At 41.0% G+C, this 25,768-nt stretch overlaps 1 protein-coding gene across 1 annotated transcript in view; it reads right to left on the reverse strand.

The window, feature by feature from the left end:
* Nucleotides 1-25,141, reverse strand: part of znf407 (zinc finger protein 407) — a 177,950-nt gene extending 152,809 nt beyond the window's left edge. The window contains exons 1-3 of the mRNA XM_061716334.1: nt 25,083-25,141; nt 12,157-12,855; nt 9,452-11,638 (exon numbers count right to left, since the gene is read on the reverse strand). Of these exons, the coding sequence (XP_061572318.1) occupies nt 9,452-11,638; nt 12,157-12,796 (2,827 nt within the window). The 5' untranslated portion in view covers nt 12,797-12,855; nt 25,083-25,141. The remainder of the gene's footprint in view (nt 1-9,451; nt 11,639-12,156; nt 12,856-25,082) is intronic.
* Nucleotides 25,142-25,768: the final 627 nt, after the last annotated feature.

Here is a 25,768-nt window from a genome sequence, read left to right on the forward strand (position 1 = left end):
TCTTTGCCTGTGGACGCGTAAATTGGATTCCAAAGGTCAGGGCGAATACGTAAATCAATTCTGTGTGCGCTCACTACCGCCCATTCCACCATTAAAGCACTAATCACTCTGGCGGGCTTCACAGGGAGGTTTCTTCCTAATTATTGTCATTAATAAGTCCAGGGGGCGGGGCAGCATTTGAGAGAGTGGCGAAGCCGCTCTTTGCTATCCATCATTGAGCAGAGCAATGAGGGCGGATGCCTGTGCTATCTGTTTGATGCATGAACCACCACCAGCTCAAGTTAAACACTCCTACCAGGTGATCCAAAATGTAAAACCAACTGTTTATCATTCAAAAATCTGTCAGATGTGCAATAACACGACAGAGAAGTGAATCACCTCGGATAAACTATTCAGGTGTGAATCCTTGTTGGTAAAAGACAAACTAAATAAAACAACTAAAACTATAAAAAGGCCAAAGAGGCTTTTATCCCAAGTTCGTCATATAGTTTAAAGTCTCAATTTATTGCAAATGCCAGCTACGCCATCAAGTTTGGTTATTTTATGTTTTAAATAAATATAGATAACACATTTGTGTTACTCCAAGCTTTAGGTGAATACACACATGTGGTGCATGGCGCACAGAGCCGCCTGGGAGATTTGCGAGGCCCTGTGCGAAATGGCTGGGGGGGCGAAATTTTTGGGGTTTTTCGGGTCGGATCGGGTGTCTATATGTGCAATTTTAACTCTCCAATTATCAAAATACTGGATACCTTCCCCTGCCTCATCATCATCTCTTGCCTCGATGCGGGGCCCCGTGGCTGCTTGAGACCCGGTCGGATCGGTGATTTTTCTAACAAATTTATCAAACGAGCCTTTCAGAGAGGCATTAAACTCTTCCATTTTCTTTAGTTTTTTTATTTTTTCATCCCCTAATGGAAATTTCCTGAATCTGTCTTGTTCTCTCGACATTGTGTGACAGTTTATTCCAACTCCACCCGTCTCGATCAGAGCACCTTGTGTCTGCGCTTGGTCTGACGCAGTTGTATTGAACAACAGACATCATTGCATATATATTTATTGATATGCACAGACTAGTACACACTTAGGTCTGTAATGGAACGTGACTGTTGATATTTATAAGGGGAAAAAAATAAATAAATAAATAAAATAAAAAAAAATAAAAAAACGGCCCATAGCGCGAGGCCCCTTGGGGCGCGAGGCCCTGTGCGGTCGCACGGTTCGCACACCCCTTGCGGCGGCCCTGATGGCGCATGTCAAATACCTCCAGTTACTTTACTGTAAATACATCACTACAATAAAGACAAATACGATTTACTGTTTGCAAACAGAGAAAGAGATTAATGTAACAAAGATGAGCTGGCTTTTCTTCATTAAGATATATTAGGAACACAGGCACTGCAGCTCTCAGTGGTACTATGGCTTGTAGTACTTGACTACTGCTGAAATTTTATCATTTTCATTTCATTTCCTCAGAAAATTCCCTTCCATTTGGACGTGTGCGTGCAGACACATGCATGAACCACATGCAGCCCACTGATTCAAAGAAGGAAAAATGCTGAGTCATCTGAAGTCATCCAAAAGTTGCCTGGTCCTTGCAAAGTCTTCTCCCGGAGCCCGGCCTCCCCTCCGTCCTCCGGCTTATTCATCTCAACACTGTTCATCCAGTCCTGCCATTATAGCTCCTCACAGTGAAAATATTTGCTTTCCGCACCGTCCCTCTTGCTCCTCTCACAGGCATCTAGCGCCACAACGAACCCATCAGCCCCACCGCAGGGCTCAGAACTCCTCACCGTGGCAGGCTAAGCGACCCACCTGAGGAGCATTCATCTCACCGTCCTCGGAGTCCGAGCCTGCCACAAAACTTTTTACTTCTGTCGTCTTTTTCAATAAAACTGTTCAATCTTACAAAGTGAAGTCTCTTCTGGTTGAGCCGCGCAGTGGGACTGTAGAAATCACACATGTGAACTGTGTTTCGGTGAGCGGAGATTTTAGAGATCAACAGCAGCTGTTTTATAAGACGATCCACGTGCAAAATGTGTGAAAAGGTCTGACATGACACATCCAGTTTTTACCGATTCTGATTTTCCTCCTCACAGCTATAATCATGTCTGTGTGTTTTATTGATTTTTGTGTGACCTTTTCATATAATCTACAAATAACCTCTACATTTTCTCTCAAACTGCGGCAGGTCTTTTCTCTCCTCTCTATGTCACTGTTACTAGACGGAGGCATGTTTAACCGTCTCCCCAAAGATTTTCTGAATTCTCAGTGCTGTGCGTCTGAAGCATTCACTGACAAGGACTGAATAAAACAAGAAAAAAAAAGAAGAAAAAAAGGTTTTCAGCTCCTATTTAGCTGATCAAGCTTGAGCAAAAAAAGAAATAATCCATGCATTTTAAGCCTATTGGTACATCATTATTTCTTGTTCCTATTTGTGTACGATTGATCACATCATAACTCTTTAACTGTACTGAGGCTCGACTTTGAGGCCTGTACTTTTGATATAATCGTTAAAAGTATCTGAAAAATACTCTACAGGTCATCTAACAGACCAAGTAGTTACCTAGAAGTGACCTGACAACGGACGTATAACCAATATTGCACATATTGTACTTCCTTCCCAGCACATAAGATCATAAAAAAAACCCTAAATTAAATATGTCCATATAGTAAAATATAATGGATATTTTGTCGGCAGTAGCAGCCAAATTTAGGCCACCGCGACAGAGCGACACTCGGGCCTAAGTGGCAGCCTGGTATGATATCCACGTACACATCTTTGAGCAAATCCTCTCTCCGTGAATATCCCAAGACGTTCTACAATATTTATTCTGGGGGCAGCCGCTGATTTGATTAAGCACTTTGTGTAGATTACTAATTCGTTCATGCACGGTTCACTTGCTGTGAGCTGGAAGTACGACACATCGAATTTTACGCCGGTAACGAAGATTGAAAGGCAAGCCTGTGCTAACAAGGCTCATAAACACAAGGGACAGAGGGTGTGTGGGGGTGGGGGGGTCCACACATGGGCAACCACAGAAGCCAGCCTCTTCATTTCACTGGGCCCTACAGTATATTACACACAAACATCACTGAGTAGACAGAAAGGCGTAGAGATATAGGCAAGAGCGAATAAGGGGGGGGCGAAAAAAAAACACATTCAGTGCTTAAAACTAACTTGTTTGTTAAGAGATCACACAAAATCATCACACTCCACCCACTCTCACACCTATATGTTGATTCAGAAGCCCAACTGACAGCTATGGATGCACAAGCAGACACATTATATTCCCTAAACATAATCACCCATGGAAAAACAGAAGGGGAGGCAATCATCCTCTCTCCTCTTCACTCACACTCTCTAAGGCACGTGCAACTGAAAGTTGAAGAGAGAGAGACAGAGAGAGAGAGAGAGAAAGAGAGAGACCCGATTTGTCCAGATGGCTGGCTGAGTATGAAACATGGCAGAGAGGAGAGAGATGGAACGTCCCACCGTTCTCACATCTTATCACATTAATACTCCACCACTCCACTTAAACAGCCTCCCTGAAACTGAAATTGACCATCAATGCAGTGTCATGTTAAATTAATATTGTCATCCACATAGGGGCAATGTGGCTCCCTCACATCCCAGATGAGACGGGGAATGACTAATTCATTTCCTGAGAAGAACCTCGTGCAATGTCTGACTGCACACGCACACACACACACACACCATGACATCTTAAATCTTGCAGATGCCGCACACTTCTGCCATAGAATTGGCTTTTACTTCTGAAGCAAGAAAAATCACTGGTTATGTCACAGGTTTTCACAAACATAAATGTCTTCTTTGGTGTTCATGTTTCCTTTGTTTCTGTCTTGAATTCTATACATCCAGCAAATGCTCACTTAAAGGGGACAATATGTGCAATATGTGAGCCAATATTTGGTTGTGTCAACTAATTGGAAAAGCAACCTTTGACAAGACACAACCTTGCCACTTTGATGGAGCCACCAAGGTCTGTCAATGTTTTCTTCAATTACCACAATCATTATCCAGTCTCTCAATCTTTATCTCCATCCAATTTCACACCATGTTGCGTTTGCTGTCCCTCAGAAATCAGCAGTGCAAAGCTGTATGACGAATCTCAAAACAGGCACCTGAAATGGGGTGGTTGACTCAACCTTGAGAAACTAGCTGCTATGAACGGAGCTGTAAAAACGTGGTTAAAGTGGGAGTTCTTGAACCTTCTCTCTGTTGTATTAAAGTGATGTCATTGAGTAAAACCTGAGAGAAGTGTGTCAAATTTGGAGAAAAGGGCGTGATGGTCTTTAAATCTTTAAAGATGAGTATGTTTTTTATGTTAAAGTGGCCTATAAGATATTGATTTGAAGACAAACACACACAGCATAAAGAATACTGACATGGCGAAATATAGTCTGAAACATTCTGAATTGTACTTGATTCTACGGGTCTAACTCACAAACCATCCTGGGCTTCCTGTAATGTAACTTGATACCATCTATCATTAAACCCCCTGGTGGCTAATGCTCACTTTTTTCAAATACTAATTATTATAAAGTCTTAAACCTGCATGTCAATGTCAACACGATGATATCAACAAGGTTATTTAATTCAACCTCAGAGTTTCAACAAAACCCTCAGGAGATATTACATGAGTGCTTTGACAAGCTGACTACAACTCATCATAATAGATAAACAAGGCTAAACAAGTATGGATTTATATATCCTTATCAGAACAGAGAAACCCTTTGGGAGCTGGGCAGGGAAACCTAAATCCTGTAGTTGACCCCATTAACTGATAATACGCCACAAAATGAAGAGGACAGGTCATGTTTGAACATTTGCCAGTGCTGAATCAGTGTGTCCTACCGTCCTGCCACTGATCACCCGGCTGTAGTTACGCACGATCAACTAAACACTGCCGTGTCTTTGGTTCGAGGATATCACCAGTCGCCTGGTAATGTTTCTAATAGTTCATAGATGACCATCGTTCCTTGTCACCTATTCCCTCAGATATCACCCCACAAACTGTTCTGCAGGTGTGTTTCAGATGAAATTCTTACTTGTGTTACAACATTAAAGATGGATTATGTTCGTATTACAGACAGAGGTATGAGTGGGTTCAGGTTCCTTTGGAAGAAAGTGAAATTCTGTGTTCTTGCACACGTTGAGGAAATGCTGCTAGCGAGTGTCTGTGGGGGGCTAGGAGAAGGAGAAAGGCACAGCAGGAACAAGTGCTCTTGCTATGGAGTTAAAAGCTGCTGTCCACAATTCTGAGGGGAACATTCAGCACCGAGGTAAAGTCTCTCCTCTGCAGGAGTGTTTCAAAAGTAATCAGTCCCCTCAGTTTGGTCTGCTCCCTCTCCGGTCCAAACCAGCTCCGATAAAAGCCAACTTCCAGTCCTTTTTTATGGTGCTTTGCTAAAACTAAAAAAAAAAAGTTAAACACATTTAAGAAAAGAGAATACTTGTGAGTATTTACTTCAAGATACTTAAAGGAGCTGTATGTAAGAGCAATAATAAAACGAATCATAAAATGACCCCGATATGTCAACAGACATTTAAAAATCATGTTAATTTCAAATACTTATGTCACCGACAACAGCACTCAAGCCAGGATATTCCAGTTTAAAAAGAGGAGTTGCAGCCCTCAACTGATGTTTATGTTGTCATTTTTTGTTTTGGCCTGAAGCTCCACCCTCCACCTATCTCCCAATCACCAAGTCAGTATTGTTTCTGAAGCTCCACCCTCCATCTATCTCCCAATCACCAAGTCAGTATTGTTTCTGAAGCTCCACCCTCCACCTATCTCCCAATCACCAAGTCAGTATTGTTTCTGAAGCTCCACCTCCACCTATCTCCCAATCACCAAGTCAGTATTGTTTCTGAAGCTCCACCTCCACCTATCTCCCAATCACCAAGTCAGTATTGTTTCGGCATCCGGGTTGCCAGCTCGGCTGTAATTATCGCAGCCATGGCAGCCTACGTTCCTGCTGCATTCTGCAGCCTACCTGGCAACCTCTGGTCGGGGGGAGGAGGGGGAGGGTACACGCCGCTCAACAATATTTTGAAAGTGACTGCAGTACCAGTTTTGGACATTTCTTACAGACGGCTCCTTTAAAGAGGCTACCCCGTCATAAACTCTGACTTAGTCCCGTCACCTCATCATGTGTGGTCTCGGTTCCAAAAACCTCTTATTCAGATTTGCAGGGTACTACGACATCACAGACCCAGATCACTGGGGCATTAACCAGCCTCCCTATTAAACCTCTCATCTCAGAAGTGGTCATCACACCAGTTTCAAAAGATGTGCATCCTTCAAAAAGATGAGGGTGGAGTAGAGTATGTGATTCCATGTGCTATTAACAGAGCTTTAAAGATGTGGCTGAAAAGGGAGATGTTGTACTGTATCATTGTGGTACTCCGAATAAAGCAGGTTGCAAACATTTCACATTAAAATAATGTGTTTCCTTTACAAGAAAATATTCTACACCTGCCAATCATCTCTCTGAAGAAAGCTTTTAAATGCATTTAAATTTCCTAAAAAGATTGAATTTCAGAGTAAACACTAGAAAGCTCAGGAGGATTAGACCATTTGGGAAATGTTTGTATCGAAGTCCATATTGTTTATACTAGAGTTGGACTTTTTCATATTCAGCTTAAGTAGTCACAGAGCTACACATGCAAACACCGGCACAGTTTAGCAGCCACGTCCACCATCATCACCTCAAAATTCACAGACAGAGAAAAGGGTGTTCTGCTTCACTGGCTGGTATTGCAACATGAATGTTAAGTCTTGCTGTCAGTGTTAACATAAAGCTAAACTGCTTTGTAAAAATATTATTCTTGGGAATTAATTCAGAGGGATGATCAGAGCATTTTATTCATTTCACACCAATGAAAAAGTGTACTATAGATAGCATGTAAACATCTGGATCTATTCCTTGGACACTGTAACACTCTCCTGCTAGATATCAAAAATTGAAAATGCCCCCGAAAAAACCTGTGACAGTTCTCAGTGAAATTTTCTTCTGTGGTTTTATTCATCTTTTGGGTTTGTTTTTTGGTCTATTTTTAAGAAGGGCTGGGTTGACAGGGTCAAGGGGCGTCTTCCAGTCCTCTGCCTGTATGTGTGGTTTATAATGTGTGGGTTAAACCATCTCCAGGAACTTGGATAAGGTTTGTAAAGTATTTTACTTCTCAGTCCTTGTTGCAAACACATCACATCCTGTGTGTTAACGTCCATATGTGGCGTCTGTGTCCAATGTTTTCAGGTTCAGTCTGAGATCAAACAGCCTTCTCCAGTGAAAAAGTGCCCAATTTGCCTCAAAATGCAAATTCCAGCTGTACAACTTGCTGGGAAGGAAAAAGAAACTGCGAGCATGTGTACGCGTTTCCTTTAAGGGACAAATTGACAAATCTGTGTGCAACCTCCCACTACCGTCCCCTGATTTCACTGATTAATCAAGTGAATAAAAACTGGGTCTTAATTAAAAGGATCTGGACGTGCTCCCAGCTCTGAAACCGGCAGACCCCCACCATGCTGTTCCGTGGCCCCACAAACAAACTCTCAGAATTAATGACCAAAACATAAAAGGTAAATAATTCAATGTAATGGCAGAACTTAGCAATAATAACAGCTGGCATATGTTGTCAAAATGAGGAGAAATAATAGGGAGCATAAATGATATTGGAGATTTACTCCCATATACAACAAACGTAACTCTACTGAATAAAAATAGATACCCCCCCCTTAAAAAAATGAAGAGCTCATCACTTGAAACCTCCAACTGTGTCCTTCACTTGATGCCATCTGTTGAGACCTCAGTGTCAGTGCTTTCATTTTCTTAAGTAACACTAAGTAAATGACCTCAAAACTCAAGAATTATGACAGCGGGTAAAATTATGAATGCGTACAGACCACCCATTAATAAGAGAGTGGGGCTAAACATTCATCATCACAATTTTAAGCTCAGATTCTTACAGCTTTAAGCCTTTTCAGTTGAGCAGCAGGAAATCTCACTTTGGCATGAAAGCTGGAAGGAGTACAGTCCAGCATGTAAAGTTCAAATTCTTCCTCGTTGAAGAAATTAGATATAATGTACGATTTCTGACGGTGACTTTCACTAAATTAGCTTTATGTGAGCATATTTTACTGCGTCATTACTGGCAACACAATCTTCCATATTAATATTGTCTCCAGGTTCTCTGTCAATAGAGAACAAAGCCACAATTCTCACTCGAACCACCCAGACTGAAAGTGGAAACCTGCCTCTTTCTTCACAAACTAACGGGAGACTTCACACACATACACACACACACACACACACACAGGCGTATACAATCGTGTACGCACAGAAAAGCAGAGAGCATGGACTTCAATTAAAGTCCCATTAAAGTTTAGGCTGAAAGGGGGATGGACCACAAGAGGCAGATAGGGGCATTTATTGATGGCGCCCTCACATCTCGTTCTTGCATTAAGTTGATTTTAAAAGCAATTAATACACACGGTCAGGGAAAAGTAATGGAGCACCCCGTGTTCTTAACCTGCCGGACATTTCCCAGCCGAAGCCCTGACCACGGCCCTGCTTTGCATTATAAATGACAAGATAAATCCTAATGGATTGAGGATAATCAGCTGGCCATGAAGGCTGACATATACACACATTCACTGGGCTGACGAGCGCTCACACACACATATGCACAAACATGGACATACAGACACGGGGGAAATTAAAGGCTTTGAATACGTCTGCATTGATTATTTTAAATTATTAGCCCACCTCTCTTTGGGCCCCCAATGCTTTTAGCCTAAGCTTTAACACATTTACAGAGACTTATTGACTATAATTACAACTGAGTCTTGGTAATGGACACATCAATTATGAGTCGCACATGTCTCTGACCAAGCGTTGCTCAGGAAATCCCAATCTGGGGTCCATTAGCGTCTCTCTAGCTGGTCTGAAGCTCAATCAGTCTTTACCTTCACCTCTACTGAAAGAGCTATTACCTGGCCGAAGTAGATAGTGGCCTTAACATTAGTTTGAGATGCAAAGAAGATGCTTTAACTCCCCACTTAATACTGTTGTAGATAAAAACAAGAGCCTGAGAGCCGGGCCGTCATACGTTCTTCAAAGAATTTAAGTAAAGCGTGTTGCGTTCAAGTACCTTTAAGGCTTCATTACAACTACAAGTCTCAAAATTGATCCATGGCTCAGCTGCAAAGTCATAATTTCTATTAGTACATGTATTACTATATTCAAGATTTCTTTTCCCTGCATTTCAAGATGACCACCTGTAAGCAGTTAACTGGCTAAAACAAGCGTGTTATTGTGTGTTAGTAGTGAAGTGTTAATAATTGTAATATATGCACAGAAACCGTTGTGCTCTGGCAGGTGAAGTGTGTGTGAGAGTGTGAGCGCACTAAAGCGGGTTACATACCAGTGTGTGTGCGGATGTGAGCCAGGAAGGCCATGGAGTTGCTGCTCTTGCACACTTTGCCGCAGTATTTGCACACGCTGCCCTGGTTCTCCTCGCGCTCGCGGTTGATCTGCTCGGTGTCCTCCACCACGTACTTGTTGACCTCCCTCAGGAGCTCCTCGTGTTTCTCCTTAATGTGAAAAAACAAGTCCTGCTCCGATTCAAAGCGGTCGGTGCATTTCACGCACTTGAAGCTGGAGCCTCCTTCGGGGAGCTCCTCCACGCTGTTCTGCTCGTTGCGGAGATGGGCGGCGCTGGTCAGGTGCTGGTGCAGGTTGCCCTCGGTGTAGAACGACTTGCCGCACACTAGACAGTGGAAGTGTCTCTCTTTGGACGGGTGCTTCATGGAGATGTGGACGTTCAGGCCGCTTATGCCATCCGCCATGAAGCCGCAGTCCTCGCAGCGGATGCGAGAACTAGCTTTAGCTTCTTCTTTCACCTTCACTTCCTTGGATTTGAGCTTCCTGACATGTGTAAAGTTACGGGTCATGAAGCCAGAGAGCGATCCTCCAGTCAAGCATATCACAGAGGCTTCACCCTCCAAAGCCAGGCTTTCCTGCAGCGCCTGCTCCTGCTCAGTGAGAGTCTTCACAGACACAATACAGGCATCAAATGGAGGGGCTTTGGACATTTGCTTATCAACAATAACTACTTCTGTCTTTAAGTTGTCGTCCCCTGTTTGTTCACACCTTTCCTTCTGGCCCTCGAGTTGTGCAGACTCCTCCCCTGAAAGTGGGAGTTCTGTTGAAGCCTGCTGGGGTTCTGACAGCACCGTTAGCTCAGTTGTCTGGTTGGTCAGATCTGCTTCATTGCCAGTGGAAGATGTAATAGCTTGTGCTTGCTTTTCATCCGCGCTGCCAACCGCGCTAACCACAGCACTAACAACCTCAGTGGTGACAGCGGATGCAGATGTGTTCTCGGTTTCCATAACTTCACCGTCCGTGGAACAAGATCCTGACCCGTTGCTGGGGTTAGAGTTTTCCCCAGAAGGTTCAGTGACCTCCTTCTGCTTTTCTGGGAGGTCTGAAGCCGTTTGTCCTTCCCTCTCTTCCTGGTATCTCTGGCTTTTCTGTTTATGCTTCTCTGAGCTGGCATGGCGATACATTTCCCTGTTGGTTACAGCATAGTAGCCACAAGCCAAACACACATACTCAAAGTCTTTGGTGTGCTCTCTCTTCACGTGAAGATGAAGGGAAGGAATTGACTGAGCTACAAAATCACAAAGGTGGCAAGCATTCACTGAGTCGTATTTAGTTTTTTGCTGGCGTGCGTCTGACTGGTTCGGCTCCTCTACTTTGTGTTCTGGGAGAACGACGCTGTCAGATTCCTGCTTTTTGTCTGGGCTCTGTGAGGCACTGTTTTGTGTAGTCACATCCTCTGATTCGGATGGACTTGTGTGACTTGCAGCCTGGTTCTTATTTGAACCGTCTTGTGCTCGTTTAACATGTTTCTTGGTGAAACAGTGGCGATCCATGTCTCCTTTGGTCACACAGCTGTAGTTGCACAAAGTGCAGCTGTACCCATAGTCTTTGCTGTGTTTGCGGCGGACGTGAACGGTGAGATTGGTGGCGTTGGACATGACCAGGCCGCAGTACTCGCAGGTGGTGGTAGAGCCTTGCTTTGGTCTTCCTCTTTTCTTTTTGGGGGGTTCAAGCTCTGCGTCTTCATCATCCTCCACCAGCACGCTCAAGGCAGCCTCTGCTGCTTCATCCGTTTCCAGTTGTCCTTCCATCAAAGTAGTGATCCCTTCTGCACCAGACATCTGATTCATATTACCTTGGTTAGCATCATTCCCAACAGATTCTCTGCTGACCCTCTCGACAAATACTTCAGCCGAGGAAGATTCTGTGCACTCATTTCCTTTCTGCTGTTGTAAGTGGCTATCAGAGGACAAGTGAGCGTCCATCCACTCAGGTGTGGCTGCAAAGAAGTTGCACAATTTGCAGCGGTACCACTCCAGCTCCGGGTGTTTGGTCCGAACGTGCCTGTCCAGCACCACAGCCGTGCTGACCCTGAAATCACAGTTTGCGCACTTCAGCTGGAACCTGTTCGGAGCACTTTTGGACGCCTCTCGAGTTGGTGTAGGCTTTACAATACTGCCTTGGTCCTCTTCATCCTCCTTTTCACTAATGTTTTCATCACCATCAACTGAAAGACAATACAAAACAAGCTATAAATTTGATGAAACATAATTCAATGAAGCAACAACAGAACTTATGGAAATAAGAGCAGTTTCACGTGTACAGGGTGAAGAAAACTATTGGGACTAAACAGCTGTGTAGCTGTGGCAGATGAAGTGATGTACTCGTGAAGCCTGCAGGGGTAGTATTATGGTCTGGGATACTTCAGTTGGTCATGTCTTGCTAGATTACCATGATTTATCTTTATCAAACTCAAGTGTGCTTCTGGGAGTCTAAAACTGGGAAAGGCCAGTTCAACCCCACCGAGAATCTTTGGGATGCTCCAGAGAAGTCACGCTCCAACTCTCCAATCATCTTTATTAGATAATGGCCAAAAGGATCGGTACTCTGGATGGTGATAAAAGCTGTGATACTTCCTCATCTTATTGAAACAATTTTATCACAAATGTGTATCATGATCAAAGCTTCTTTTTTCCACATATACTGCTGAAAACAATTATATTTCTATGAATTTTAAATACTTACATGTGTATGGGGCATCTTTGGCATGGTATCTCGCAATGTGAACATCAAGAGGAGACTTGTCCCTGAACTCTTGCCCGCAGTAGTTGCAGGAATGAATAATCTTAGGTTTTGGGGTGCGTTTGCTTGCTCTTCTCTCCTGACAAGGGATCAGCTCTTCTTGACCCATCTGCTCTTTGTCTAGTATCTTGTGCTTTTTACTTAAATTCTTAAAGTTCCTGCTCTTGTCGTTCTCTGCTGAGTTTAATGTGTCAACATCAGCTCTCTGGTTTTGTTTAACATCAACTTTGTCTGTCTCCATGACTGTTTCCTGCTGCAGTTCATCTGGGCTTGCATCAGAGATATTTTGATTTTGCTCATGATCTTTTCCATGCTTTCGTGCATAGTGAATCTTCAGCGATCTTGAGTGCTTGGCTGAGAAGCCGCAAACTTTGCACAGGTTATCTCCACCTTCAGGAGCAGAGTCCAACAACGGCCTCTCAGCGAGTTCCTCATCTGCTTTATCGGGCTCAACGGCCTTATTCCCCGAGTCACCTGTGGTTTCCTCCATGTCCACATCTTCTGGGTTCACATTTCCACTCTTGCTATTCTCCGGCACTTTGTTCTCAACAAGCTCCTCTCCTGATATCAGTGTTTTATCCATATCATATCCTGCTAAGATCTTGCGCCACAACACTTAAGTTGCCTGGTTTCATCTGCATCCTGGGGGAAAATAAATGAAACATTTAAACTTTTGTAGGACATTTTCAATTGTCTAAAACACAAATCAATTTATCCCACAGTGTTAATAACCAACCCCTAAGCTTAGGAAAAGTGATCAACATGCAGTAAAACACGGTGTAACCCAGCAAAAGTAAACGTCGCCATCTAGTGTCTATACACACAAAGTGTTAGTTAAGGCACGGCAACAAAAGAGCTGCTCGATTATTTAATTACCAAGAAACTAGTAAATCATTGTCATTTAACTGAGTTTATTCTTTAATTATACATATAACTATTATGAGAAATGCTTGAGAGTTGCAGCAGTTACTTTGTTTTCTGGGTGAAAATGTCCTTTATTTGCTTGGATTATCTATACTTGCAGAATATTTCAGTTGCCAAAACTAATAAATGTCAAAACTGTACCTTCTTGTAATAATGTTCATTTTCAAATCAAAGAACAAGGTCTTTGAGCTAATGTACATTTGAAAATGAGGAGTTCAGATTTAGCCTATAATATAAAAAAAAAAATTGATTCTCATTTTAAACAATACCTTTGATTAAATGTATAGTATTCACACTTGCATCGAAAATGCCATCTGAAAACATCACCTGCCCATAACACCATTAAATGCACGTTTTACATGCAATTACATTGTATTTAAGTATATTTGAGCTACAGACTCTTCAACCTATCCTACTTTAGTTACACATACAAACTGTCTGTCCTTTCACACAACTAACAAGTCCTTTAAGGATGTGTCCATGTAACCGTTGAACTATTGTAATATGATTATCTGTTATTTGCAACACATTTCTTAAAGCACTTCCTCATTCAGTGACTCAGCTTAAATTAGGGTTGAAGTTAAATTCAAGTTTAAGTGCAGAGGAACGTGCCTTGTGATGGCCAACGTTGTTCTTTCTTTAGGCAATTATTTTTCCATTTACCTGACTTCTACAAATTTCTGTCATTACAACAAGGCCGAGCTTCCCAGGCAGAGTTGCTCCATCTAGTTGGCCAAATGTTTTAATGACTCAGAATGAGCATCAGACTCCTGTCTGGCTGCTGTTTAGCTCTTCCTTGTGGGCTGAAAGTCTGTACACCTGGTCCTCATCTACAACAATCAAGCCTTCCGTTGAGCCCAGGTCGTTCATCCATTCGTCGCCAGATCGCTCCGTCTACCTGCCTGATCGCTGATGTGCTGCTTCAGACCCACAAGATTGTTGGCCATTCTCATTTCTGGCGGTTACCTGCTCTTGTTTTTGGACTAAAAGGGCCCTTGTCGTGTTGAGTTCAGCCTTTTGGGTCAATGTGAATCCTCTGCCTAACAGAGTACATTGCATTTGGAAATATATCCAGGGCTCCAGACTGCGACCAAATGCTCACATTTTGCGACCAAAATTTGAGTATGTGCGACTGAATTTCATGTCCACTCGCACACGTGCGACCAGTAAATTTGCCAGTTTTTTTTTTTTTTTTTTTTACACTTTAAACGTGGAAGGGGTGTGTCAATGAACCCCCATATTTGCAGGCCAATGAGTGTGAAAGGGAATGAGTTGGGGGATCTATTTATTTATTTTTTTTTTTCGTTTAATTTCACCAGCTGGTATTACGCCCGGACCACATTTAATGCGACACAACGCGCTGCGCTGCGCACATAAAGTTAGAAGAAAGAGATGGCGGATATGTTTGGTTTTAGTAATATCATGCTCAGGCAATGAGTCTGCAATGGCCCAGACGGGAGACACATGTAGCTCAGTGCTTAACTTTTATTTTGAATCCACTCTATATTCTTCTGGTTGTTCTCCGATATGTTCCCCTAAAGCCTGAAGGTTCCGCCTTAGATCGACGCAGAGCCTACGCCGTAGCCTACGGCGTAGGCTCTGCGTAACGCGGAACCATAAATCAGCCTTCACCCGGTACATACATAGGTTCCTCTAAACATCTGTCCCCGCTACAGTTTTAACTAAAAGAAAATGTGCTCCAATACAGCAGGTCTCATAATTTTATTTTGAACACTGCCAAAACTCTAACTTAAAACGTAACTAGGACTTAAAATTTGCTTGACACAAATGAAAGTTAAATTTTAACACGTGGGAAAAACACCTAACCTTTTAAGTGATGTGTGTTATCAGGTGTAATGGCATTTTTAGGTTAGAAATAAGAATATTTCTTGGTAAGATCCTTAGTTATTTGAGTGAAGGCAGTGAATTTGGTCAACTGGTGTAAGTTCAGGGTTTTAGTAAAGACACAAGTAGGGAAATGTTATTGGCCAGTACCCCCAATATTTGTACATTTGTTAAGTACTGTGTTTAACAGTTACATTCATGGCTGAAAGGTTACTAAGCACTTATGGCGCTTTTGCATTAGTATCACCTCAGCTCGGTTCTACCCGTTTTGCGCTTTCGCACTAGGGCTGAGACGGGTAGAGCCCATGGATGTATTATAGAAACTGGATTGGAGACTAAAAATGGCCGCCCATTCATTTCAATGCATTCTGCTCAGCCAGCGCATAAGCCGAAAAAATCTCTGACTTCCGGGTTTACTTCCGCATACAGCGGCCCATAGAGCATGCGCAGTTGAGTCACCTCCCATGATGCTCTGGGGCCTCCCATCATGCCCCGGGGCAATGACGCGAGTATTAATATAATATGTATTAATATAATATCTTAATTAATGTATATTATTACATGTATAGCATTACATATATTATTAATGTATTAATATAATATAATTATATAATATATATTAATATAAAACATCCGTGGAATGCACGGACACGGCTGTGACGTCAGCCGTGACGTCACGCCCAGAAAGAGACTTTTCTTTTACTTTTCTGGCCGTTATAAAACATTTTTGACGGATATAAAGTCCATGACTTAAAAATATAGAATACAAAGATTAGTAATTGCCGGGGATTACAGCTGGAGGTGTCCTGTGAACAGTTTTAGAGGCTTCTCTTTTACTATTGCGGTCTATGGGAAAAAAGCTTTCTGGGCCGCATGGGATTTTTGGTTGCAGTACCGCGGCTGGCCACTGGAAAAAATCGGCGCGCCTTCTGAGTGCCAGACCCGGGGGCTGGTAGAGCCGCTCCAAGTCGATACTTCTTTCTGTAACCATTTCAGTGAGGTTCTATAGCGGGCTGAGCAGGGACTATTTCTGACGTCACCACCTCCTCGCCACCGATTGGTCGGGGGGCGGGGACGTGACCACCCTCCGCGCCTCTGATTGGTCGGGGGGCGGGGCCGTCAGACGTTTGAATCAGGAAGCGGGAGTCAGCGCGAGGGGACTTGCGGCTCGCGGCGATTTTATTATAAAGCGCAAAACGTCTGTTTGGTGATCCAACTCTGAGGTTCAGATGTTCATAAACCTGGTGGCTGTCGAGAAAAAATTAAAAAAGCGATGTAGACGGGCTGTTTTTTTCTCAGCCGCTCCCGGCTCCAGCTGATTTCTCATCTGCGCCGACACAAACAAAGGTGCTGCGCAATCGAGTACGTCACAGCAGCTTCACCACAACCTGCCCACTTCTCCCCTGGCAGTGCGAAAACACACGTGTGGGGCCGTGTAAAGCCGCGCCGAGCCGTGCCGGGCTGAGCCGATACTAGTGGAAAAGTGCCATTTGTTACCAAGCACTTTTTTATCATGTGAATGTATGTTTTTTTTTTATATATATAATGACAGCAATTTACTTTATGTTGCGGCATCTTTAAAAGTGCACAATAAAATGTAACACTGCATTTGAAACAGCACATTGTGGTAATTCATTAATCTATTATGAAATACGTATTACTAATACACTGAAATGTAGTAGAAATGTAAAAATTTGGTTAGCGTGTCGATAAACGATGTGCGCTCCTAAAATTTCTGATTGTGCCCCTAAAAATTTTCAGTTAGGGGCTACTGTGCTCCTAGTGAAAAAAGTTAGTCTGGAGCCCTGTATATCACAATATAATTTACTGCAGTTCAAAAGGGGTTTTTGCGATACGGACACTGGAGACATCATAATGACGATAAATAGTGTGCAGTCTTATCTTAAACGGTTCATTTAAAAGATTGGGTCACGTTATTTAAAACCCTCCATAGTCTGACAATCTCAAACATTCCAGCCTGCTTTAAACAACTCACCTTTTTAATAAAAAAAAATTAAAAAAATTAAAAATAATCAACTTAACTGTCACCGATGTATCAGCTGGATTCTACTGTAGCTCAAAACACAACTCAAAATTAATTTGTTTAGTTTAACATAATCATAATTCAGCAGCAGTTATTCTGTTTAATATTCATGTTCATTTTTAATTTTACTGGGCCCCAACTGTACGAATGAACCCATGAAGATTTAAGACTATTTAAAAATGCGACCTAAAACCTTAATTTTTCTGTAAAAAGTCAAACATCCACTTAAAGTTTTATTTTCAAGCCTGCTGAAATTAAATATGTACCATTTAAAAAGGTTCAACAAACCAAGTGAAGGCTGTAAATATCAAAGAGAAACAAACGTGTAAAAAGCTCTTCTTAGGAAAATTGCAATGCAAACTTTTTCGAAGAGTTCAGTGACCTGTTGTCTGTAATGTGTTGATTCCAACTGTTTAATCATTGACTGTCTAAACATCCATGTTGACATCCCCAAGACAGAGGAGCTAAAGAACTATGTGATGTGCTAAAACAGTTTCGGTCTGGCTCAACATGGGGGCATATTTTGAACTTTATCATCAGTAAGGGTCTTAACATTTCCAAGGTCTTTGTGACTAATGTGGCCCTGTCTGACCAATTTTCTTTGAAAGCACCATTTACATCCACTCAAGTAGCCAAAAAAAGGTGATTTAAAAAAAAAAAAAAAAAAAAAAAACGGTTTTAAGCTAAACTCAGCTGAAACCTTTAACCAAGTCTACTAGTCACAGATGTGGTGGATAGGATCCAGATGCAGGAGACCAGGAGTTCCAAAAACAGTGAATTATTTAATAAAAACCAAAAGCGCTGCTGCAGCATTAAAAAAAAAAAAAAGCACATTAGTATAAATGTGGCAAAAGTAAAAAAAAAACCTGACCTGAAACATGAAAAGGAACAGTACGGACCAGCAGGGAGCAAGGCAAAGACAAGACAAGATATACGCAGAAGGCTTGACGAGACACAGGTGCAGACAATCAGGGCAGATGGGAACAAGGGAAGTCAAGACAAAACTGAAACACAAAGACACGGGTTTCAAAATAAAACGGAAACTAAACACCAAAACCATGACACTACTCTTATACCTCCACTCTGTCCCGTCACTCAGTAAATCAACTTCTAGATAACTTCCACTCTAAATGATCAGATATAATTGATTCCATTGCTCCCACTAAGGTGAAAGTTGTATCTGGTAAGAGGAAATCTCCGTAGAGAAATACCCCACAAGTAAGAAGTGAAAAGCCGAACGGAGGTGGCAAAAGACTGGACTCCAGGTTCACTATGATATCTATAAAGAGCGACTTCACGGATAAAAATTACAACTGAGGAATGCAAGAGAATCCTTCTTTTTTGAAATCATCAACAAAAACATCAATAACAGTCGTGCATTGTTGGCTACTTTGGACAGGTTAACAAACCCTCCTGGGTCAGTAGCATCTGAACTCCCCTCTACAAGGGCCTGCAATGACTTTGCCAACTTCTTTACTGAGAAAATCCAGAAAATTAGAAAACACTATATGCGTCACTATAGAGTCCAGGAAGTGGAACAAACAAAACCAATTTGGACAAAATTACACAATTTTACCCATTTAATTACAAAAACCTGGAAGATATTATGGATCAGCTAAACCAATCATCCTGTTGTCTTGATATTTTACCCACAGCTTTTTCAACAAAGCTTTACCCATCATGGCATCTGATCTGATTCAAATAGTAAACTCATATCTTTTGTCGGGTGTTTTTCCCCAGACCTTGAAGACAGCAGTCATCAAAACACTGATGAAAAAGAACAATCTGGAAAAGTTGCTAATGCTAAATTATAGTCCATCACAAATCTTCCATTTATCTGTAAGGTTATTGAAAAAGGTGTGTTTCGACAGTTAAATACCTTCTTGATACTTTGACATCTTCCAGTCTGGCTCTCATGTTAACCACAGCACAGAGACTGCCCTTGTCAAGGTGTTCAATGATCCACATAAACACAGACTGTGGTAGAACCACAGAGCTGGTATTATTGGACTTCAGTGCAGCATTTGACACCGTTGACCACGGTATATTACTAGAGCGACTGGAGAATTGGGTCGGACTTTCTTTTTTTTTTTTTGGGGGGGGGGGGGGTGGACTTTCTGACACAGTACTTGAGTGGTTTGAGTCTTACTTAAAGGACTGAGACAACTTTGTGTCAATAAGTAACTTTACATCAGAATCAACAAAAATGACATGTGGAGTTCCCCAAGGTTCTATCCTCTGACCCCTCCTATTCAACATTGACATTCTTCCGCTAGCTCAGATAAAAATAAACAACAAGATAAGTTATCACAACTATGCAGACTATTGCATTACAATGTCACCAGGTGACAATGAGCCCAAAGAAGCATTGAGTAGATGCATTTCACAGGTCAATGAGTGAGTGTGCCATAGTTTTCTTTAGTTAAACACAAACAAAACTGAGGCAGTTGTCTTTGGACCAAAACAAGAGTGTTTAAAAGTGAACACAGAGCTTCAGTTATTACAGCTACTACTAAACCACGGATAAGGCCCGAAATCTGGGTGTAGTCATGGAATCAGACCTGAACCTTCAGAGACACATTAAAACAATCACAAAGTCGGCCTTCTATCACCTGACAACATCTCCAGGATCAAAGAAGTAATGTGTCAGCAGGACCTTGAAAAACTCTTCCATGCGTTTATCTTTGGTTGAATGGATTACTGCAACAGGGTCTTAACAGGTCTGTATAAAAAGTCAATCAGACAGCTACAGCTGGTCCAGAATGCTGCTGCCCGAGTTCTCACTAGAACCAACAAAGTGGACCACATCCCTCCAGTTCTGAGATCTTTACACTGGCTCCCTTGTATCTCAGAGAATAAGATTTTAAAATCCTTATGTTAGTTTATTAATCACTGAACAGTTTAGGACCATATTGGTCGATATTTTGATAGTCACTATTGTCTGCCATAACTTTTGAACGGGTTGTGAGAAAGACAAGAGGGTGGTGTCATCGGACTCGGTTTTGAGTTTTTGAATTAGCCCCGCCCCTTCTTCTGATTGGTCAATATTTGATAGTCACTATTTTCTGCTATAACTTTTGAATGGTTTGATATAGAGAGTCGTGGGTGGGGTCATCCGCTAAATGTCCAGGCCTGAAGACATTTACATACAGGTCATACAACCGCTTCCACTGCAGCACGCCTGAACGTGCACAAGGGTGCGAGGGCCCGTTCATCGCTGCTTGCAGCTTTAATTATTATTATTGATACCATTGCTCCCACCAAGATGAAGGTGATCACTGCCAAAAAAGAAACCTCCAGGAAGGAAAACTAAATTACAGGTTCATTATGACATTTATAAAGAGAGATTGAACATATATAATAGAGGACTGAGGAATGCAAGACAATCCTATTTTTCTAATATCATTGCCAAAAACAACTATAATGAACTACTAGCCTACTTTTGACAGGCTAACAAACCCCCCCTGAGTCAGTGGACCCTAAACTTCTATCCAACCGTATCTGCAATGAGTTTGCCTCTTTCTTTACAGACAAGATTCAGAAAGTCAGACAGTCCTTCAATGCTCCTATGGTAGATGCAGGATATGTGTCACCTCTGTGTCCAATGAGAGAAATCATGACACAATTCTGCTATATATATATATATATATATATATATATATATATATATATATATAGGCCCAAATCAAACCTCCCTTTTCTTAGTAAAATCATCGAAAAAGCTCCTCAACAGATGTATAACCTCCTAACACCAACTAACTGTTTTGAAGTTTGAAGTGGTATGGCCAGTCAGGTTTCTGGCCACACCACAGCACTGAGACAATTCTAGTAAAGGTCCATAATGACATCCACTCCAATACGGATAGTGGTAACATTTCAGTCTTGGTCTTACTGGATCTCAGTGCTGCTTTTGACACAGTTGACCATAACATCTTGATAGAGTGGTTGAATAACTGGGTGTCAGTTATATCTAAAAGACAGGGACTAATGTGTGCCTTAATACTATTGACTATGATGTCCATCATGCATCTGCTACAATCATATGCTATACTGTATTATAATGTGAATCATCACAAGTACAATATACTGTTAGTCACTTTATTGAATATTTATTGATGTCCATATACTGTACATTCCCAATCACATACTCATTGTATATTTAGATAAACATATTTATTATTTTTAATTTCATATCTTAGATATCTTTTGCTCTTTTTGACATTTTTATTCTTAAGTCTACTGCTGCTGCTCTTGTACTTTGCTGTTGTAACAATGCAAATCCCCCAAAGTGAAACAAATAAAGGGGTTTTTCTTCCTCTTCATCATCATGTTGCTGAAAAATAAGATTTATTTGTTAGACTAACCTGGTGGAACTTGCTCCACTTCCAAAATGTGTGATGAGTTGCAATTATCTTAAAATTTACATTTATTTATTTATTTTGTTTGACTTGATGTGTTCATCAATTTATGTAAAAGTCCTGGAGCTGTGCATACAAGAGAGTCTCGCCACACAAACAAAATCCAATTACTCAAACTTCCAATCATCCTGATATCCTCAGCAAGTTTTTCTGCTTGTATCTGTTTTATAAAGCTACAGCTCTTTCAGCTCTCTGGATCGTCATCATCACAATCACCTCTCATCAATGTCATTTTCTAACAATGTTTCTCTGTTATCACCTAAAATCATGAGTTTAAGGGGTTAATCAGATAAGCAGGATTCATAAGCTCGTCCAGTGGGCAGGTTTCACTTGGGTGACGGAAATCTTTAATCTACATTGCAAAAAAAAAGGATGGCCTCATGGTGGAGTCAGATTTCAATTAAAGGGGGACCTATTATGAAATCTAATACCTATTTTAAACAGGCCTTGGATGTCTTAAAAACAAGCTTTTGATTGTTTTTGCTAAATAAATTGGAAATTCAGCCTCTGAGCCATGTCTTTATCATCCCAGTCTCTAACCTGATTATCTATGCAGGATTCTGAGTGGGCGGGGCTATGATAATGAGGCACTGTGCTAATTGGCTGCCTGAATGACGCGATACACCGCTACGAAAAAATGGCAGAAGCTCCGGCCGGAGGAGTTAGTTGTGGGCGTGGTTTCACGCATCGGAGGCCAACCTATGTAAATCGCATTTTCGTTATGTAACGACGGGAGCAGAATCTGAACGGCTCGTAGAAGCTACATCACACTGGACAGCTCATCCGGGCGGCTGTACAGACACTGCAGAACTTGGTTGCTTTCCTCCTTCTCTGAGTTTGCAGGCTGAGGGGAGACTACTTTATATATGTTAAAAGCAAAAAAAAAAAAAAGTGTTTTTCATAATAGGTCTCCTTTAAGTAAATAGTTTGTTTTTTTAAAGTAAGGATTTTTACATTAAACATTTCAGCACATCAACTTTCTGGGTTTTCCAGATGTTCAGATATAGGCCTGTGTTGAAAAAAATCGATTCTCCGATTTTAAATCGATTCTCATATTAATTGCTAAAAATGTCTAAAGATCGATTTAAAAAAAAAAAAAAAAAAATGTTTTTCATCATAACCTTGTTAAGGTTACAACTTTTGGTACTTTTTTGTTTATGCCCAAAAAAGGAATATTTTGTTGGACAAAATATGGAGAATAATAATAAGAATAATAATAATATGGAGAATAACTGGTGCCATGTTTTTGCCTTTAAATATGTTTAAAGGTACGAAAACATTAAAGTTTTCAGTTATAATTGCATACATTGTCTATATTTCTTTGCTTTATATACTGTCTTGGGGTTACATTTGCATAAATGTTAAAAACCAAATTCTCATAAATGGGGAAAAAATAAAAGCGATTTTTCTTTCGTCCTCTGTTTGCTGCCCTGGATCTGTTTGGTAATTCTGACCCACATGATGTTTCTGAAAGCAGTTCTATCAGCATTCTGGGAGCTGATTGGTCCTTACAGCATCATTAGCTGCCAATACTTGCTGTTGAATCTCAATATAATACTAGTATTAATATGTTGCATAACTAGACAGTCATATAATTCATGCAACAGCTGAAAAAACTGTTTTATTAACAGTAACCCAAATCAATATCGGATCGAATCGTGATCATCGATTCTGAATCTTAAGAATCGGAATCGAATCGATTCTTGATATTTGAATCGATCCCCAGCCCTATTCAGATATAGCCATAACAAGTTTATTACATTTTGAATCTAGAGTAAAAATTATATACGGCAATAGAAAAAGTCGACCAGGTGCTCGTTAGGGTGTGACCGCTGTGAAATGGTGCTCTTGGATCGGACCTGGGAGACGGATGGGGAGTTAACTCCCCATACCACCTTAAGATGTTGCTATATGGTTCACCTGTGTTTTCGCCTCGATGAGTGATTGTTTTCACCTGTGCTCATTACCACACCTGTGGTTATTTATACGGGTTCCTTTGCTCTGTATTGCTTTTGCCCTGATGAAGGCCAGATAGGCCGAAACATCTTGGCAGCCCTCTTCTAATAAAGGCTTTTTTTATCCACCTCGTCTCGAGTGCCTGGATCTTTAGCTTCTATTTTTAGAAATGATATACGTCTTGATCTATTGATCCTTGAGAATAAAAATGATGTTACAGCTGTACAGAAACGACAAAATATTACAAAAGAAAAAAATAATCACATAAAAATCTATATGTATATTCATCAATGACCACTTACTAGAGAACTTTTTATCAAATTTTCTAACTTAAAGAAACTGTCCTCACGTGTGTCGTACAAATCATACATCCTGTGCAGTTACTTTTTAATTGAATATAATTCAAAATGAAACATGAAGATTAACGTACAGAGGGCTTAGTTGGAATCTTAGAATAAACCAACTATGCGGGAGAGACCAAACTCACACGACAAACATTTTAACTACCTCTTTCACGGGTTCGTTCGTTTGTTCGTTTTTATTTATTTCGAACATGTATATAAAAAAAACAAGAAAAAAAGATAAGAGAAACAAATACAGGTGGGCATTCCACCACATAAAGAAAAAGAAAACATCAAAAAACATATTTCAGTTACATGTTCGAAAAGGAGTGGGAGGAAGTATAAACTTATTTAATCCCACCCCCTTTCCACAACTAAACATAAATGATATGCCTGTATTTACGTTTTATACTATACACTAAGTTGTATAAATAAAATCATTTTTACAAAAATAACCTGTTTAATACCAAATGTAGCCTCTATCATAAATATAATATAACTATGATATAAATACAATATGACTATGATATAAATATAACTATGATATAAATATAATACGTATATCTATTCAAACATACAAATACAACATGACGAAATAGCAAAACACACACAGCTGATGATCTTTAAACACAGTCTTCATTTTTATACCTCAAATAAACTATGTCTTTATATTTCTTTTTAAATTGTTTTATTTTTGTACATTCTTTTAACTCAAAATTCAAATCATTCCACAGTTTGATTCCACAAACTGATACACAAAAACGTATTTTTGTTGTACGCACAAATAAATAACTACGGGTGCGTTAGTGTTTCACAAACCGCGAACTGAACTTCCCCACTGACAACTGCTTCACTCTGTCAGGCTGACTCCCAGCCTGCCGTCTAACCACGCCAACGCTGCCATAAAAGTTGCTTTAAAGTCAGCCAAAGACGTCTAAACGGCCTGCTGGAAACGTGACCAGCGCTGAAATTCTCCCGGACTGTTATCAACCACATCCACGAGAAAAGTATTTTATTCCGGACGACAATTTGAACAAGCTGCAGCTGCTAATCTGCTAAGTAGCAACATGTATTTTGATCTACACGAGGCTCGACCAATCACGACGCTCCCTCAGCTCCGACAGCCAATCACAGCGCAGCGGGGGCGGGCCCAGGCTGCAGCAGGGTTTGGGAAACGACGGGAGCACAGAGGCCCAAAAAGGAGGCTAACGTCGACCTCTTAAACTCTCCTCTTTGCCGACCGAACAGCAATCCGTAAAACTGTATGCAGTTGAGTCCCGTTTAGGGGGAGGCAATTTGCGTTGAAATGCATTAGTAAAAGTGAATATTAATGTCACTTACCCAGTATTATGCGACTACCTTCATGGTCCGCGCTTTTTTGCTGCTAGACACAAATGGCGTACCGTAGCGCGAGACGCGCGTCACCGAGGCGCCTGCGGAGTTTCTATCAGCTGATTGGATCACGTGACGCATCCGGTTGCTAGGAGACGACCACAACAAACTGGCAGCATCTTCGTTAGGGAGGAGGAAGAGAGACCGCAGGTAAACTGTAAACATTAATAGAAACATAATGAGAGCATGGTGTATGACAGCTCTGGTGAAAAAGTGATGCATCTACTCATTTCTATCTCTCATTTGACACATAAAACATGACATATTACAGAAAGGAGCCTTTAGATAAAGGTTTTCTGGACACAGGTTATGATTTAGTTCAAATTTGAAATATTTGAACTAAATTGAAATAAATTATTCAAATTGAAAAAAAAAATAACTAAAGGCTTATGAACACGAGAAAATTATATTTTTTGGGGGGAAACATGGTACCTTAGCATCTGCCATAAAAAACAGCGTGTGAAAGAGTTCATCCACTGATCACATAAATGCATCCACAATCTTTCACATAAACATCACAAAATTAATCTAAAAACATTTCAATTATTCATTTCTTTTTTTAAAGTAATTCTTATGTCCTTTTATTTCTGAACTTATTTATTTATTAGACCCTAGAGGAGGAATTAAGAAATCCA

Source organism: Cololabis saira, chromosome 3 (genome assembly GCF_033807715.1).
Source record: "Cololabis saira isolate AMF1-May2022 chromosome 3, fColSai1.1, whole genome shotgun sequence".
Taxonomy (NCBI): Eukaryota; Metazoa; Chordata; class Actinopteri; order Beloniformes; family Belonidae; genus Cololabis; species Cololabis saira.